General features: G+C 36.3%; 1 protein-coding gene across 8 annotated transcripts in view; it reads right to left on the minus strand.

Annotated features, from left to right (window-relative positions):
* The window catches only part of LOC112045273 (nucleolar protein 4), a 180,199-nt gene that overhangs the window by 6,590 nt on the left and 155,889 nt on the right, over positions 1–17,720 (minus strand). For 4 of the 8 annotated variants that reach the window (XM_052889358.1, XM_052889364.1, XM_052889351.1 and 1 more), the window contains 6 exons: positions 6,152–6,203; positions 5,553–5,627; positions 3,491–3,630; positions 2,806–2,976; positions 1,810–2,058; positions 919–1,065 (listed from right to left, as the gene is read on the minus strand). In XM_052889358.1, the coding sequence (XP_052745318.1) occupies positions 919–1,065; positions 1,810–2,058; positions 2,806–2,976; positions 3,491–3,630; positions 5,553–5,627; positions 6,152–6,203 (834 nt within the window). The remainder of the gene's footprint in view (positions 1–918; positions 1,066–1,809; positions 2,059–2,805; positions 2,977–3,490; positions 3,631–5,552; positions 5,628–6,151; positions 6,204–17,720) is intronic. The other 4 variants (XM_052889370.1, XM_052889367.1, XM_052889377.1 and 1 more) reach the window with 4 other exon arrangements.

Consider the following 17,720-nt stretch of genomic DNA (forward strand, 5'->3'; position numbering starts at 1 on the left):
TTGAAATTAACTATTGAATTTAACTATTGAAAATTATTTTCTATTTGAGGGTAGGGTAGGTATTTCAATCTCGACCAAAAATAATCTAACTCTCTATATAAACTCAATTGTTAAAACTTTTTCACTTTGGTGCAACGGGCTTCTAGCCATGTTACATATCGATCCTCTTTCTATAAACGTTAACGCTTTGGAAACTGAAACCTAAAAAAGATGACCTTTCTGACGCAGTTGATAGTGCTGTGATTCTAAACATGGATGTCATGGGTTCGATTCCCGGCTTGGAACAGTTTAGGATTTTATAATTTCTAAATTGGCTCAGGGCTTGTAGCCATGTGGCTCGTCGATTCTATTTCTACAATCGAAAACGCTTCAAAAATTAAAAAAAATATATGGGAATGACATTTGCTATCGATATGTCACGTGATCAAATTATCGATTAGATATGTCATTTCCATACATTTTTTAGTTTTGTAAGCGATAGCGTTTCTAGAAAGAGAATCAACGTGCCACTTTAGTATGTATGGAAATGACTTATACCATTGATGGGTTGATCACGTGACTTATCGATAACGAATGACAAACCCTTGCATTTCTTTGATTTCGAAGCGTTAGCGTTAGAAATATAATTGATACGTAATATAGCTAGAGGCCCAGGGTAGATATGTAGCCAAGCTTACACATCAATTCGTTTTCTACGTTAACGCTTCGAAAACTAAGATAATATGTATGGGATTGACATTCGTAATTCATTATTGATAGGTCACGTGATCAACTTGTCAATGTTTGCGTTTGTAGAAAGAGAATTGTTGATATGTAACTTGGCTACAAACTACAGCTAGAGGCCCAGAACTGATAAATTTCATAATCTGAATGTTCCCAATAGCTTGTTATTGACGTATCAAGGAACATAAAACTGACCATGGGCGTGGGCACAGTGGGCATGGGCTGGCTTACAGGGTCAAGTCCGAGACGCATGCGCTTGGCGTTCAGGCTCTCGTTCTCGCACGCCTGCGCCAGGATGTGCTCCGCTTGCACGGACGTGAGGTGCGCGGGCGTCGGGCGGACCTGGGGACCATTGGTTGTGGTATTACTTTCAGTCGATTCATGTTATAATTGATGGATGCAGCTGGCTCAAGTGGTGTTTGGAGGTCGCAATAGGCCTAAATCTAGCCGTGGACGATGATAATGATAAACGTTTGAAGCAATTTTTTCGAGCTCAAGCTTAATTTTGGAAGTCTTCAAGGTGCATTTGTCTAGCAGTGCTCATCCATCGAATGATGACAATATTGACACGAAATTTATTTTATGCTCAAGCATATTCTGGAGATCCTTTCATGAGGCATATATGTCTACCAAGACATATGCCTGAAGGCGGTGCACATCCAACGACTAATGACGATGATGATGAATGTTTAATGCAAAATTTCCTTAATACTCATGTACATATATGGTATTTCATCAGCACCAGCCTAATGACCCAATGCAGGTGATTAGGTGATTTGGTTTTGAGATTGGGTATCTAAGGTGAGTTGGCGGTCGTAAGTTGATAATATTTGTGTCTATGACGATCGCTATCAATATCAATGATAATGACCGGGACCAACCGTTAAACCTGTTCTCCAAGGCTCTAAGATAACCACAAATTCTCTAACTCCTAACTGCTGATATTTCATAGCTTAATTCAGATTTGATACCAGGACCTCATAATGCTCAGCATATTAACCAGTAATCACTGGACTAACGAGACAGGTGCAAAGATTTATTTAACATTAAAAGGTATAGGAACTCAATTGAAGATCGGACCCTCACCGCGGTATCCCAGGCATTGCCAGAGGGCGTGTTCCCTCCATTCCCACTGCTGGGACCCGTTTCCCCTCGCACTTTCTTATTCCGCCTGCAACTCTTCAGATAAGTTCTGATCCTCTTGCGTGCGCGCTCAGCAAACTCCGGGAATTGTCTAGTGCAGGAGTCGATAATAGCCTGGATTTTCTCTTTCGGTTGCTTTGAAATGGGAACTATCCTGTCCAAGTTCTCGTCGACGAAAAGACGGACGAACATCTGTGAAAAAAGTAGTGAGTAAAGAAAGAGTGATGTTTAAATAATTTAAAAAGTTATTGTGTTATGTTTGGTGGTAGGTATTGGTCGTGGCTAGTACCCTACCAGCAAATACGAACAGCCAAGCGATTTAGCGTTCCGGCAAGATGCCGCGTAGAAAGCGTCAGAGGTATGGGTAGAATAAACAAATACCTCTTCCAAATAGGAAGGTTTCAATCTTAGATTGCATCGTCACTACACATTAGGTGAGATCGCAGTGAAGAGCTAACATAATAGAATCCAAAAAGTAATTACCTACATAATTGGTGGACTAAGCCAAAGCTCACCCAGTAAGTGGAAACCATCACATCACCGACTATAAATAAAGCAATACTTCTCAGCGCATGCTAAAAGTTCCTACGAGAACTGCCCTGTATCCACTAACTAGATGCGTAGGAGTTAAGCTTCATGTGCCTGCAATTACACGGCAGAGCCTTTAGTAGGCAACACAGCAATGGTTGTTTAAAGGCAAAAGCATGGAGCTAATACTTCTTCGGATAAGCTTTGTCACAAGTCTTCTATTAAAAGTAGTTATTTCCTTTTTTTTTTAATCTCTACAAGTTAGCCCTGTGCAATCTAAGATGGAAGCGGGCTAACTCGTTTGTTAGGAGTAGGATAAAATCCACACTCCTTTCGGTTTCTACACGACGTCGACCTTTTTTTTTTGAAAGTTAAAGTTAGATAGAGTTTAAACTTGCTCATAACACTTACATTGAAAGCTTTCAGCCGTTCAGGATCGTGATGTTGAGGATCCACTCGGTCGTCGCTATCATCGTCGGATGCGCCGCCGTCGTCGTCGTCCTTCGTCCGATCCGACGACGAGGTCTCGTCGTGTGTCGACGCCGGCTCTACTGGAGTAGCTGATCCAACGTGGATGGGACTCTATGGATGTTAAAAAAGTCAATTCGAATTTTAGTTGTATTATAAAATATAGAGGTTTGTGATAATTACAATCAACAGAATACCACCTACCTATTAGGAATTTAATGGTGCAAGCTTTTATTGATTTAAATGCTGATATAATTAGGTAGCTATGTATTATTAGGTAAATGTTACTAATATTTAAGTTATCAATTTATTAAGAGACTAGTAATCCGAAAAACAAGAGGCAGAACACAAAAATATTTTTTTTATTGTTTTCGCTCGCGCTTACCACTCCGAACCTGCAGAACGGATTTCCATGTGGTTCTCAAAGATAGAATCAATCATTAAAACTGGAGAATCGTATCGGCTAATTTTATCTCGTTATATAAGCAATCCGGTAAATTACAGAATTTTAGGCGGACGTAATCACGACTATCCGTTAGCATACTATTAGATACTAAATAATTTATGTCTACTTCATTAATTTTTAGTAATAACCTACAGTAAGAAAATATATGAAACGGCGCTCAACCTTAAAACTCACCGAGTGTCCAGTGGCCATCGGCGTAGGAGTTTTTGGAGGCTTGCTTCCAAGGCCCAGTGCGCTGTGATAGGAGGCCCAGAGATCAGCCATGCTATCCGCCCCACTCTCTGTTATGTCACCATTGCGGCCTGTAATACCAAGTGCTCATAAATTAAGAAGAGTATCCTAAAGTACAAATACTTAGCACCAGAATAATGCGAAAATGGAATAAATAATTTGAAATGTCAAACTCAATTTATTAATTAAAATATGTTGTAAGATATTTGAAGAATTTGTAGTATTTTTTATTGCACAAGTTCCCTTTATGTATAGAGTAGACTATGCAGAATACAAATATCACTATAATAGCTTTGAAATATCTGTTTTGTTTTAAACTATCAAGATAAGTTAATATGTAATTGCACGTTTTAGATAAAAAATGTTAGTTTATTATATTAACGAGTGTATTCGTGGTGTACCTATTAAGTTGTTAAGCGTTATTTCCCTATTCTCAAATAATTTTTCAAGAGCATGCATTTTAAAACTTCCTTGTGTAAAGGTGCAGTTTGTACTTAGTCGTAGTAAACTCGAAACAGGTTAGTCGTAGAAAATATTTATTCCCTCAAGAAATACTAAATAAAGTGTGACCGTTACTTAACTCGTTTTAGTAAGACTGAACGACCGGACAGAAAAAGCGGTAATTTTCGTACGTTCTCGTGCCTATTACATATTCGTAGCCGTTTACCAAGGCGGCAGAAATTAATGATGGTGTACAGAAGGTATACCAAGGACTGGTGCATCTGCTAGCTAAATGTCAAGTCAAACAAGTTCTCGCTTATAAATAATTTGAGGTAAGTACTTTAACGTTGCGCCCCCGGTACCTGCGCCCCCATCATATGGCTTCGTTAGGTAAAAATAGCCAGACGGTTTTGCTACGGATAAAATATTTCAACCCACTGGCCATACGCGGTGTTTCTATATAAAAACTGTTCCACGTAAACCTTAATTTCGCTTGCTTTAAATTTAATGAACAACTCTAGGCCAACACAAACCTGTCGTACTATTTTTATATTATTTTCTTTATGATCTTGTATTATGGGATGGACAAAAAATATTTTATGTATGTATCCCGTTCACTCAGAGGTTTTTTGTACATTCAGGTAAGTATATTCATTTATAACACACTTGCTCGTAAAGTTATATATATATTATTTCATCAATTTGAGTATCGTAATGCGCTACGCACAATCGCACATGTGCCGTAATGTAAAGTAAAATGCATATGTGCCCTAATGAAATATAAAACTTTTATCATACGTCTAAAAACGAACAGTACCTAGGTACTTTTTTAAATCTTAGCAAAGAGTTTTTATGTCAAAGCGCTCAACATTTTATGAACAAAATTAAGTTTGTGAGATAAAATATAATAAATTAACATTCAATTCTTTCATTTTATTAATTTTGACAGCCATTTATCTCTAACAGAAACACAAAAATATTCATTTACTGGCTGTTTTTGGTGTATTTGCCTAAAAAAACGCACGCATTTCGCTAACTATACAGAAATGACAAGCGTATCAAAATGTCATCAAATGGAAAACAAGCAAAGATGCAAATTCATTTTCAGAAAGTGTGTTCAAAATGTGTTTCTTCGGAAATGTGTTATAAAATGTTGTATGACATACGTGCGCTTTGATAATTACAGCCTCTGCTTCTTTACTATAGGAAAATCGCCTCGGCTGTAATTCATAACTAACCGCACTTGTATCATAATGGACTATAATCAATACTTACTACTAGAACTTTTAATTACTTTAACTTTTATATATCTTTAAATACTTTAACTTAATTTAACCAACTAAATTTCAAATTAATAAAACCACCTATCGGGAGCTAGTGATAGCCACATCTGTTGACAAAGCCATCATTCACTAAAATTCCTAACGTAGATAGGTACTTACTAATGGTATGTGCATTGAATACTTTAATGCTTAGACAAAAAGCGTTAAAACGAATTGAAAATCTTATCTATCTAATTTGTTTTCTTTGTGAGAAAATTCCATCTAGTTACCTTGTGTCTGGCTTTGATAATTCCAGGCCAGCAACATCATTTTCAACTTCTCTGCGTCTTTCGCGTAGCCATGACCTGCACCCAATCACATTCGCCAATCAATTTTCAAATTTGGAATACGATACAAATGTTCACACTAAATGTAATAGCCAATTCGGTTGCATTGTTACGAGACACCTTGTTGAAAACTTTTGTTCTTGCCTGTACCTCGTAAAATACCTGATTGATTTGATGCAAGTGGCTGCATGTTACGATTATTATGTAAATCGATCTCAATAAATGATCGCAAACCCTCTCAATTCAAATCACTATTATTAGTTGACCTGCAACTAAGACTTTACTTAAGTTTGTCGACAATATTATACTTTTTAAACATTATTTGAATCCGTTTTAATGAAAAGTAGATGTCAAATTGCCAGTTGTACTTGTTATTATCTCTTATAATAGCAAAGTTTTTAATAAAATTTAAATTAATAATAATAATTTAAATATATGAAGGAATAAATGTATATATTTTATGAAGGACAAACAATTCCAAAATTATTGTGATCGATTTACTTATGTGTTAGCCGGTGAAACATGTTAAAATATTTACTTACTTGAGAAATTCTCGTCATCATTCATGTCAGCTGGTTCTGGTGTCAAGTTATCCTAGAACAAAAAAAATTGCGTATAGGCAAAATTTTCGAAATTACTAAATATATGACTACAAAACTCCAAGGTTCGAGGATGATGATGATGAATATTATAAGATAGATATAATAGGCCTGCAGAAACCGTTAATAGGCGCGTCCCGCGTCCGGGTATAATATAAGCGTAAGTCGGTTAGAGTTAAATAATTAATAAATTAGCGAAACGGACGGCGGCCGGGTCATCGCTCCAGCCCGCCAACGCGAATCGATAGTGCTTCAAATGGACATGCCACTAAATATAGCTTCGCGTATGTGCTGATCCCCTGGTGCAGTTGACATTTAGAGGTCTATTCGGGGCCTCGAGGCGGACTTGTTTTTTTGCCCGCCTGGCCTTACATGTCCATCCCATAACATTTATAGTTTTTAGTGAAAGAAATGTTACCACCACTGTTCGAGTTTATTCCAATGGAAAATTTTAGGCAGACTTGATTCCTTAACTGCTGATAATAATTTGTTAAATAAATATATTTTGCAGAACAAAATAAAACGTAAATTTTTGCAATGGTCTTTTTCATAAAAATTACCAAAAGGTGTTTCTATAATTTAGAAGGAAATAATGCTCAATTATTAAGGAAAGCTATGCTATGCGACGCATCACGGTTTTTATCAAAAACAAGACATTACTGTACTATTTTGACAGGCAGATATTAAGGAATAGAAAAAATATTATTGAATCAGAGCTGATAGTGACAATCAGAACTTCGTAAGTTAAAAGTTTACCCCTACCCTAAGTTAGTAAGGCAGGCAACGATGGTCTTTGAATAAATTCGTTAATGTCCGGCGTAGCGTTGCCATGACAATATTTTCAAGTTGCCATTATGATTTCTTAAAAAAAGATTTTTTAAGAAATCTTTCGTTTTATTCTTGGACGATTGAGGGTCTTTTGACTAAGGAGCTTTTGTTATCCTGTACCTCCCAACACCATGATCTAAGGTCCATAGTTGCCTACGATATTTTATCTTATGTATCTCTATCATCTAATAAACTTAAAACTTTCAATTTAGGTTTTTTCTGTGGCCAAAATTCCTTAATTATGAATTTGAGAAAAGTTCGACGCGGATAAATGTTTTTCCAAAAATTGTCAACATTCGTCGATGGTGCACTTACGAGTATATCTGAAATGTACGGAAGCATAGCATGAAGCATGACAACTATAAACATTGCTGAGTCTCGGTGAAATCACACATGAGGCTTAAAACCTATGCCTGAGGTGGACAGCCAAGACTATTGTAGTCTTTAGGACGTCTTCCTTGCATGCCACTTTCCTGCTAAGTGTTGCTCTGTACCTATACTTAATGGTTTTTGACCGACCATCAGATAGGTAAGCCAATTACCTACTTGGTATCTATTATAAAAAAAACTACAAGTTAACTATTTCGCTATTCTATAAAAAAGAAGAAAATCGATCAACAAATATAGGGAAAAGTCACTGTAACCATATTCTCACCCCATGTAATAAATAATCTTATTAAACGTACTATAATTGTTCTGCGGATTTATCCGCTAAGATTGTGTTTCCGTAGAAAAATTTAGATAAAATATAGCCCTAGTTGCTATATTTACTACTAGTACAGTAATACTAGTGTAGTTCTAGGTCTATATTTTTAACACTTAATTCAAATAATTTAATTTCTTTAGAAGTTCATCGCAGATAAACAATGTGTGTGGTAAAGTTTTATATACATATTTTTATATACAAGTATATATAACTAAATAATTCAATACAATACATTAAGGGGACTATGAAAAGGTCAGTGGTTTCACACTTAAGAATACTTAAGTTGCAATTTTTGGAAGTTACAAAATATTAAAGAAATTATGAAAATTGTAAAAGCTAGCTATCAACGATTCCCGCCCATATAAAGCCATAATAGAAATGATGTAGTAACCAAAGGTTTAAATTGACTGTTGTGTGAGTGGACACCGATAAATCCCGATTCTATTGGGATAATGTCTCACGTCGGTGGGCCGAGATACCCTGTGTACACTGATTACATACGCGCGGTAATTCCGACAGAGGTGATAAGATAACGCTTTGATAGTTTGCTGCATACCAACAATGGTTCTGTTTTGGTTTTGTCAAAATTGAGCCGATGCTGATTAGGATGATTGAAAGTGGGATTGGTACCTGTAATATTCGTTCCGAATTTATTAAAGTTCAGTTATATGATTATACAATGAAATTATACAATACTTCAGTATCATCATAATCGATTCTGTATTAATTTCAGGCCACGTGGACAGACTTCATTTTCTCTAACTCTCTATCGCTGATTGTTAACACATTAATGAAAAATAATTGACTTTGCAACTGAATATGTAAGAGTCAATATCTTCTTCAACATTGGTACGGTCTTGGTGTGAGCGTACATTGATAATATTTTGTCAGATCTGTGTGTCTTTGCCTACAGACTTTTAGATTTTCACTAAACGTAGCAGATAAAATTATTATTCATTGTACTAAGATATAATTAGAAATACATACACAAAAATGGTGGGGAAAATTATTATTTACCTAAATATTTTCTTTATCTCATAATCTTAAAAAAAATAGTTGTTTACTTACTTATGTGTAATATTAATTATTAATTACGTTCTACATAACGCCGCCACATTATACGAGTATTATACTCAGTATAAATGGTGTCCAGACAATATAGGGACCGTAACTTCGTTTTAAAACTAAACAAATCCAAATTTAAATATATTCAAATAACAAAAGGAATTTATGTTGTAGAGTGCGACATTTTAGCGGCATCTATTTCACGGTTGGCGTCAACTTGCGAAAACACAAAACACACGATGTGACGAAGATTTCATTCAACAAGTGGCCGTTGTACTCGATTCCACGTTGTTTGAATGATAACAACTCCTCAGAGGAATTTTGATATTTATTACAACGGCATAAAGGATAATTTAACTTGAACAATTTTATACGTTTCTAGTGTTTATTTGCTACTTGTTTAATATAAATAGATTTAAAATTAAGAATATTTTTCTCTATCTTCTTTTACATTGTTGTACGGTCTTACTTCTGGTTAGTGCACATAATACTACTTTCGTGTTTTATTTCTCTTTCACTACTAGTACAACATATAAAGTTGCATCTGTATAATATAGTTATATTTATATTATAGTTATATTTTAATTACACTATTGTACCAATTTTAATGAGTGCTGGATATGGAGTAGATTATGTCACGAAAATAAAACTTCACATTCAACTTTGTATCAAATCCTTGGTTTCCAAGTTAAATTTAAGTGATAGGTTCATGAGTAAGAATGGTTTGTGCGGTAAGTAAAAAGTGTTCCGAGACTTTGTAAAATTCGACTGGTTCTACGTAATTTGAGTGAAGAAGTTAATATGAATAATATGAATAATCTGATTTCGTCAGTGGTTATCAGGTTAACTATATTTATAGTAGTTTTTAACAAACGGAATTTTGTAATGAGTAACTTTGTAGTCACTTATTAAATTCCGTTAACTTGTAGGTTTCAAGATAATTTAAGAAAGACAAGGAAAGTAGGTAGCGGCTGGAAACTAGTGCTTACTTAGTAAACACTTGAAACGTAATCGTGTCACCTACCCTAAGTACCAGGTGCACATAGACAGTTAGGAGTTAGGTGGGGTGATATCGACCGTCTTAGGGCGGTGGCCAAGGACCGCATCTGCTATGCGGACACTAAATATCCGTTGACCCTTCCCTACTTATGTATACCTAGCGCGGTATGTCCGCTGCAATTTAGCCGTAATTAATTACACCTCAATGACAGATAAGGTTCAGCGATGCGTGCATACATAAACGGGAATACATAATTACCGCGTACGTGTTGTTATATCGATAGTTAGTTACCATTGATAGGTAATTATTGCTTTTTTTGTGCCATGTCCGTCGGCGGAATTGCCGTGAACATAGGTAGAAATAGCTTCTACGTACGCTACAGAAGCCAATGTTATAATTGCAGGGTTAAACAAAGCGTGAACGCATGGCAAAATCCACCTGTTATCCTTTTGTTCAATATATCAAAATCTATCGAGTATAATACAAATTGAAGTCGAAAACTTGAAGAAAACAATTGCTTGCAAATGGTTTACAAATTGTATAACTCTGTAACTGTTATTTGTGCTCGCCAATCTTCACCCAAAGTTTTTATTTGAGTTGGCGGTATTTATAAATAAAGCTTAAGTACTGTTTTTTTTTATTCTTTACAAGTTATCCCTTGACTGCAATCTCAACTGATGGTAAGTGACGATGCAATCTAAGATGGAAGCGGGCTAACTTGTTAAGAGGAGGAGGAAAATCCACACCCCTTTCGGTTTCTACACGATATCGTACCGAAACGCTAAATCGCTTGGCGGTACGTCTTTGTCGGTAGGGTGGTAACTAGCCACAGCCAAAGCCTCCCACCAGCCAGACCTGGACCAATTAAGAAAACCTCAATCGGCCCAGCCGGGGATCGATCCCAGGGACCTCCGTCTTGTAAATCCACCGCGCTTACCACTGCGCCACGGAGGAAGTCAATACTGTACTTGTATCTATTATGTCATTCACAAGAGGACTGTCGAATGAATGAAATAATAATAGAGACACAAATCTTGATACAAAAATACCAACTCAAGCCTTTTTGAAGTGAGAAAACGGTAAAGTTGAACCCTCTCGTTTCGCGTACCACCCTACTGGCATCATTACAAACGAAGGAACAAAACGCTTTGTGTAATGGTGAAATGTCAATCACACAAGGGCGCGAACTCTTACGGCGCTTGCTTCTAAAAGATGAAGCAGAAATGATGACGGTGTTTTTTCTGTTTGTTTGATATGCGTTGTTCTTCTAGACTTCACTACGGGTCCGGGTACTTCACATTTAGAGAAATTTTTCTTAAAAAAATTACGAGTATTTGTACTGAAATACTTGCATATTAGGTATATATATATATATGCATATATACTACATATATGCAGTAGAAAAATAATGTCTCTGTTTTTCAATCGACGTGTTTTTATGGGCGCGTAATATGAATATATCAACGTATCTCTAAACAAATTATTGAGTCATATGTTTGAAAATGTCGCCAATAATTAGGTACTTTGGTACTGGGATACTGGGGTCTTTTACTCCGGGAAAACTCATGTAAACATTATATAAAAACTACAAAGTACAACCGTAGTAGTAGCAAAGGCTAACCAATTATCCATATTGCTTCTGGTAATATTATTGTAGTTGCACGGTCAACAAACGATCCTTTCAATCAATCCAATCCTTTCACGTAAAACTACGATTAATAATTTCGAATAAATAAGTAAAATAAATCCAGACTGTGCGTTAAACTGTTCGCAGCTCCCCTCTTTTTCTCGGTTGATTAAAAAAATGCAGATCGCTGGGCTCTTTCGGCATATCAGGCTAACGTGACTGCAGTATTTCGCTATATTGCCGTTATTAGCTAGCACCAAAGTAATTCATGCGGACCGCCTGCCCGCGAATAAACCTGCTGCAGGTCATCTGTCGGCGGGGAATAAATTGTGAAATAACCTAGTTTCCGATACAAAATAACTGCAAAATTCGGCATCCACAGCTTATGTACCTGCTGACTATGTACTGATACATGGCCTATGTACCGCGTCACCCCCGCGCGGACCCCCGTGTCGTGCCACCCCGCGACTAGTGATGCGATGACGGATCTATCGATAGTCGATGGTCGATAGCGTTGCAAACACTCAACTGTTCATTCAATCAATCACGACTTTAAATACCTAATACATTTTAACAAAATATACATTCATATAGTAAGTAAGAACAAAAATAAAGCACTCATAGTAAATCAGTGTTTTATATACCTAAAAAACTAATATTATATTAAATATTGAATTGTGGTTGATATTCACATGAATAACAGTAGAAACATGGTAATTGATATTTGCGTGTATAACAACTCATAATCCAGTTAACTTGCACTGCGTTCTCATGATCGAAGATGTTCATAATATGAATACATTTACATTCACAATTATTCAAAGAAATATCAATAAAAATGTATCTACCATGTCTACCAGTATTATCAAATACAATGACATAAAAACAGTTAAAATAAAAAAGACGTTTTATAAGCGTCTGACTCTCTCAGATAACTATCTAGCTACGTAAATAGAGATAGCATAAACGTAGTAATTTATTTGAGTTTTAAAATACTTTTAATTGTTAATTCGTTTTGATAATAACTCCACTAATAAACATATGGGGATGTCAACTAAAAGTCAATCTAAATATAAAAATAAACAATTCCCACCTCAATTAGTTTTATCGATAACAGTAATCATCGCACGGTACGGCAATCAGGTGGCAGTCAGCGTATAATCATTAAATACCCACGCGGGGGTGATGACGCCCGCGGCGCCACCCTCCACCCGCGCCCAATTATGAAAATACGAACAAAATACATTTAAATTTCAACGAAGGATGCTTCGATTATCGATCGCAAAATATATCGATAATAAAAGCCATTGTCATTTGTCACATCCTTATTATTTGTTTCACAAAGTCTATAATATTAATGCAATGATTTATTTTGTGTTATAATTTTATTGACTGATTTAACCAGGTGACTGATATTTTATAAAAAGTGATCATTATTACAGGTTTGTGTTCTACGGGTTCGAAAGTTACCGGTCATCATTGTCAGTCTTTTCAGGTTTTCCTCCTTAAACGAGAGGTGATATTTAGCTTAGACCCACCACGCTGTTTTAATGCGTCTTGGCAGTGGTTTAATTGAGTGATAATATTTTTTACGTATTAATAATAATAACCGGGACCGACAGCATAACTTGCTGAGGCATTTGGGTGTAACACCACTATTTTCCAAATCCAGGCTGAGTTATTTAACTAAAAATTTCTTAGAACGAACAAAAACTCAGTACTCCCGACTCAGAACTCGAACCTAGGATCTAGTGATACACAGCCACATAGGCTAACCACTGCACCAACGAGGCAGTGCAAACTTAAGTAGGTACTATCAAAAAATAATCGACTCGTGCCTTTTAAGCATAAAAATTGCGAGAAAGGCAATTCCGGATTGGTTTTCGTAGTTAGTTTATCTCGCGATAGACTTTGATCATGCTGTTACCACTCTACCTATAGAACTTAGACATTGGTCCATGTGTTAAACATCCACTATTGTCTTTAAGTTACCGGTCAGGCGTAATAGATCAGAATCCGTGGAACATTTTTACAATTGATTACTATCAAGTTAATTTTCCGTGAGTAGCTTCATATTGATATGACGCTCAACTTTTATATTTACGAAAATTCTTGATTCTGGTAGTTATTCGCAACTGGGTAGTAAAAATTTCTGAGCGTTGGAACGAGTACCACGCATAGGACACTTTGTTAAGTTCGTCATCAACCCATATTCGGCTCACTGCTGAGCTCGAGTCTCCTCTCAGAATGAGAGGGGTTAGGCCAATAGTCCACCACGCTGGCCCAATGTGAATTCTCTGGTGTGCAGGTTTCCTCACGATGTTTTCCTTCACCGATTGAGACACGTGATATTTAATTTCTTAAAATGCACACAACTGAAAAGTTGGAGGTGCATACCCTGGACCGGATTCGAACCCACACCCTCCGGAATCGGAGGCAGAGGTCATATCCACTGGGCTATCACTGGGCATTGTTAACTAATAATTAAGCAACAGTAAGAAAAACAGCTGGAACTCACAACTCGACATTGTAGACAATATTTAGGTATTATGTGTTTAAATAACTTTTGTTGTATAAGCGACTAATTGAAATTAAGACAATTATGTACAGTTCGCCTCAGTTTTGATGGTCTAGTGACCTATCTCTAGTATTAAATATCTTTAGCCAGATCTATAATGAGATGAATGGATTTGCAGTTAAATGCTAAAATATATACCTAGTTAGTTTAATCAGTTGTTGCTCTATCAATAATATTCATGGCAACCAAATTGTAACTACGGCGCCCATTGTATTAAATTTGACTTAAACAAGTGATTTTACTTTATGCAATTTTTTTTGATTAAGTACCGATATTTTTTTCTGTTAATCCCAAAGTCTTCGTTTTCGAACTTACAGTTAACCATATCGACATATTGCCATTATTCGATATACATAGTATATGCTTTGTTTACCGTGATAGCCTTTGGCTTTGATTCGGAGGGCGTAGATTCGAATCCGGCCCGGGGCATGCATCTCCAACTTTTCAGGTACGTGCATTTTATGAAATTAAATATCACCTGCTTCAAACGGTGAAGGAGAAACATCATGCCTGAGTATTCCCTTTATTCTCCAGCGTGCTGGACTATTAGCCTAATCCCTTCCCATTCTGAGAGAAGTCCTGTGCTCAACAGCAAGCCAAATTTTGCTTATGCTTACCTACTCTATTGTGTTTAGCAATTGAACAGAATCTCTAGTAGTCTTGTAGATCGAGAACAGAGAGCTTTATACAACCACCAAGCAACAAAAGAAATATAATTTTACACCTACTTATCATCATTTGTTCCGCGATAATGACGTAACATATCGTTAACGCCTAAACAAACAATGATACAGTGAATAATGATCTTAGTCAAAATCTATACTTATATATTACAACTATACAATTACATTACTATATAAGTACATTGAAGATATTTTGAAAATATTAGTTACGCGATTCTGAAGCCAAAAATATTTTTTTTGTCTCTCTGTCTGTCCGTTTATGTTATGTTGACCAAGCATCACGCTGATACTACTGAATGATTTAAAATGAAACTTGGCACGATTTGAGAACACAATACGTAAGACGTCACAAGATACTTTTTGTCGCGAAAATTAAATCATATGGGGGTGAAACAGGGGTTAGAGTACTTCATTTATCAAGTTAGTTTTGTAAAAACTGTTAGGTATAGGTATGTACCTACCAGACAAATACTAAAAATAATGCCACAATTTTTCACAATTTTTTATTTAAATCGTTCGTATTTTGATTTATATTTTTGTGAAATGGTTAGTAGACTATTTATTATTTATAAAAGATGCAATAATATAGGTAATTAGAAGGCGAAAGAAGCGAGGTCGAAATAGGGGTTGAAAGTGCTTGCTAGGAACATAGTATGTGTATAATATGATGTGTGTATGATACGCTCAAAGATCGAAACGCTCAGTGAGCGGAAAAATAGTCACAACAAAACATCCACATGGCGAAATTCGGGTTATGGCTCTAATGAAAAAGCGCACGACGCGTTGTGACAATCACAGATAGACCAAATAGCGAAATACGTGTCGTGGCTGACATGCTATTCGATCTCAACGCGTTGTCGCAATGAAGAAAATCCATAACGCGTTCTGAGCATTCATTGTTTTAACCTTATCACGACGGACAAGTTGTAACTTGTCGGTGTCGGTTCTTCCCGCGAGATTTGTAAAAAATACAATTTCACGCGAACAAAGTCGCGAGTTCCAAATAAATCAAGAATTTGTTGCAATATAATACCAATTTTGAATTATTATGTTTGTCAATATAGACGTGGAATAGATGGAATGGACAGATGTCTTTCTAACTTTTGTAATTATTTTAATACAAAATCTAAATTTAAAATTAAACATTTTAGAGAAACCTCGACAATCATGAACTGTTGTCTAAAATTATTTCCATCGTATTATAAGAACCATCACGATCACGTCACCTCTAAACAGTGGTATGTATGGTACGATGCTACAAGTGGCGTGCATAAGGTTTTTAACTAGGATATGCACTATAAGTATAAATTTAAAGATTTCTTGTCCAACTGTATTCTGTTGTCCAAACATAGATTTGTACTGAGTCCTTAGGGTAGGCAGTGCATTTTTGCGTCTATGAAGTGCACGCCATTAGTCATGCTACAGACAATAACACAGACACACAGATAACGTGATTTTTGAAGTAGGAAGTTAAGGAACAGTTTACGGGACGAAATCCGAGAATTATTAGTACATTATTAGTACTAGCCGACGCTCGGCGCGGAGACGGATCTGCATAATTCCCGATCCCGTGAGAATATGGGAATAAATACAGCCTATGACACTCACAAATAACGTTACTTTCTAGTGGTAAAAGAATTTTAATAATCGGTTTAGTAGATCCAAAGATTACCCCCTACAACACCATAAACTTTACCTCTTTTACCTCTATAATTTTAGTTTAGAAGTATAGGTAAACAAAGCTATACATCATAATCATTAACAACCCATATTCGGTTCACTGTTGAGCACGAGTCTTCTCTCACAATGAGAGGGGTTAGGCCTTAGTCAGCCACGTTGGCCAAATGCGGATTGGCAGACTTCACACACGTAGACAATTAAGAAAATTCTCAGGTACTTATGCAGGTTTCCTCACAATGTATAGTTAATTATACATACCTATACGTTATATGTTATGTACTTTATGCATATTGCTATAGTTATTTACGTACTTTATATAATTTCCAACATATTTTGTTCACTCTGAGAACTGTTTTTCAAAGAAAAAATATACCATTCATTCGAATACGTAATATTCTCGTTACTAAGCGATATAGCGTTCCAGTACCGCCAATTAAGGGTAGGTTTCCAGGTAATAGCGTTATATATAATATATCTATCTATTAAATAGGTTCAATAGTAACTATACACAAGCAATGGTATATCAACAATTAAAATACTTGGTCTTTTTTTGTTCATGTTGAAAAAAGTAAAACATGTTTTAAATACTGATGGAACCTCCCGGTAGATACCTTAATCCCGCTAAGTAATTTAGGGGATATATATTTTATACTTAAAAATTTTCAAATTGCGAGATAACTTTCAGGAGTCTTTTTAGAACACTCGAGTCCGAGCAAAAAAGTGTATTTTTCGCCTGCACCACGCTAATAGCTCGAACGGGGGCTTGCTTTTTTATTCGCCATTTTCCAACTTTTTACCCGTCTCGACCAGTGCAGCATCGGGCGAGAGAGTCTTCGCGGTCTTTCAAAATAAACGGCTTCCTTTAACATTCTGCTGGCTCGGTAGTTTCGTTCGCTCCAGTATTTTTAAAGCGGACAGCGGCCCCCCCTGCGGCACACGCGGGGACTATTTTCACCCCCATACACCCCTCCGTGCCTCACTCCACCACCCACACACAGTAATACCATAACGGGTGCGAGCTATGACGAGATTATCTACGTACGCGTATATACACGTACAAACGCTGGCTATATACCAGGAGTACATAGGTACATAAGCGATGACTTGTGTACATAGCAGCATTGATTTACTGGGCCGGACGCGAGCTGTCATCGGCGCGATGACAATTACAAGGTATCAAGCAAAAATTAATCACACTAGCTTAATCACAGCAGCCTAGTTGCTGATTACATAGTATACTCTCTCAGTGACATTAATACTTACAACCTACTTTCATTATGAACAAAAAGCATGTACCGAGTACATTTTACTATTATTGCTAGAAAACCTATAAACGTATCAGGAT

Source organism: Bicyclus anynana, chromosome 2 (assembly GCF_947172395.1).
Source record: "Bicyclus anynana chromosome 2, ilBicAnyn1.1, whole genome shotgun sequence".
Classification (NCBI taxonomy): Eukaryota; Metazoa; Arthropoda; class Insecta; order Lepidoptera; family Nymphalidae; genus Bicyclus; species Bicyclus anynana.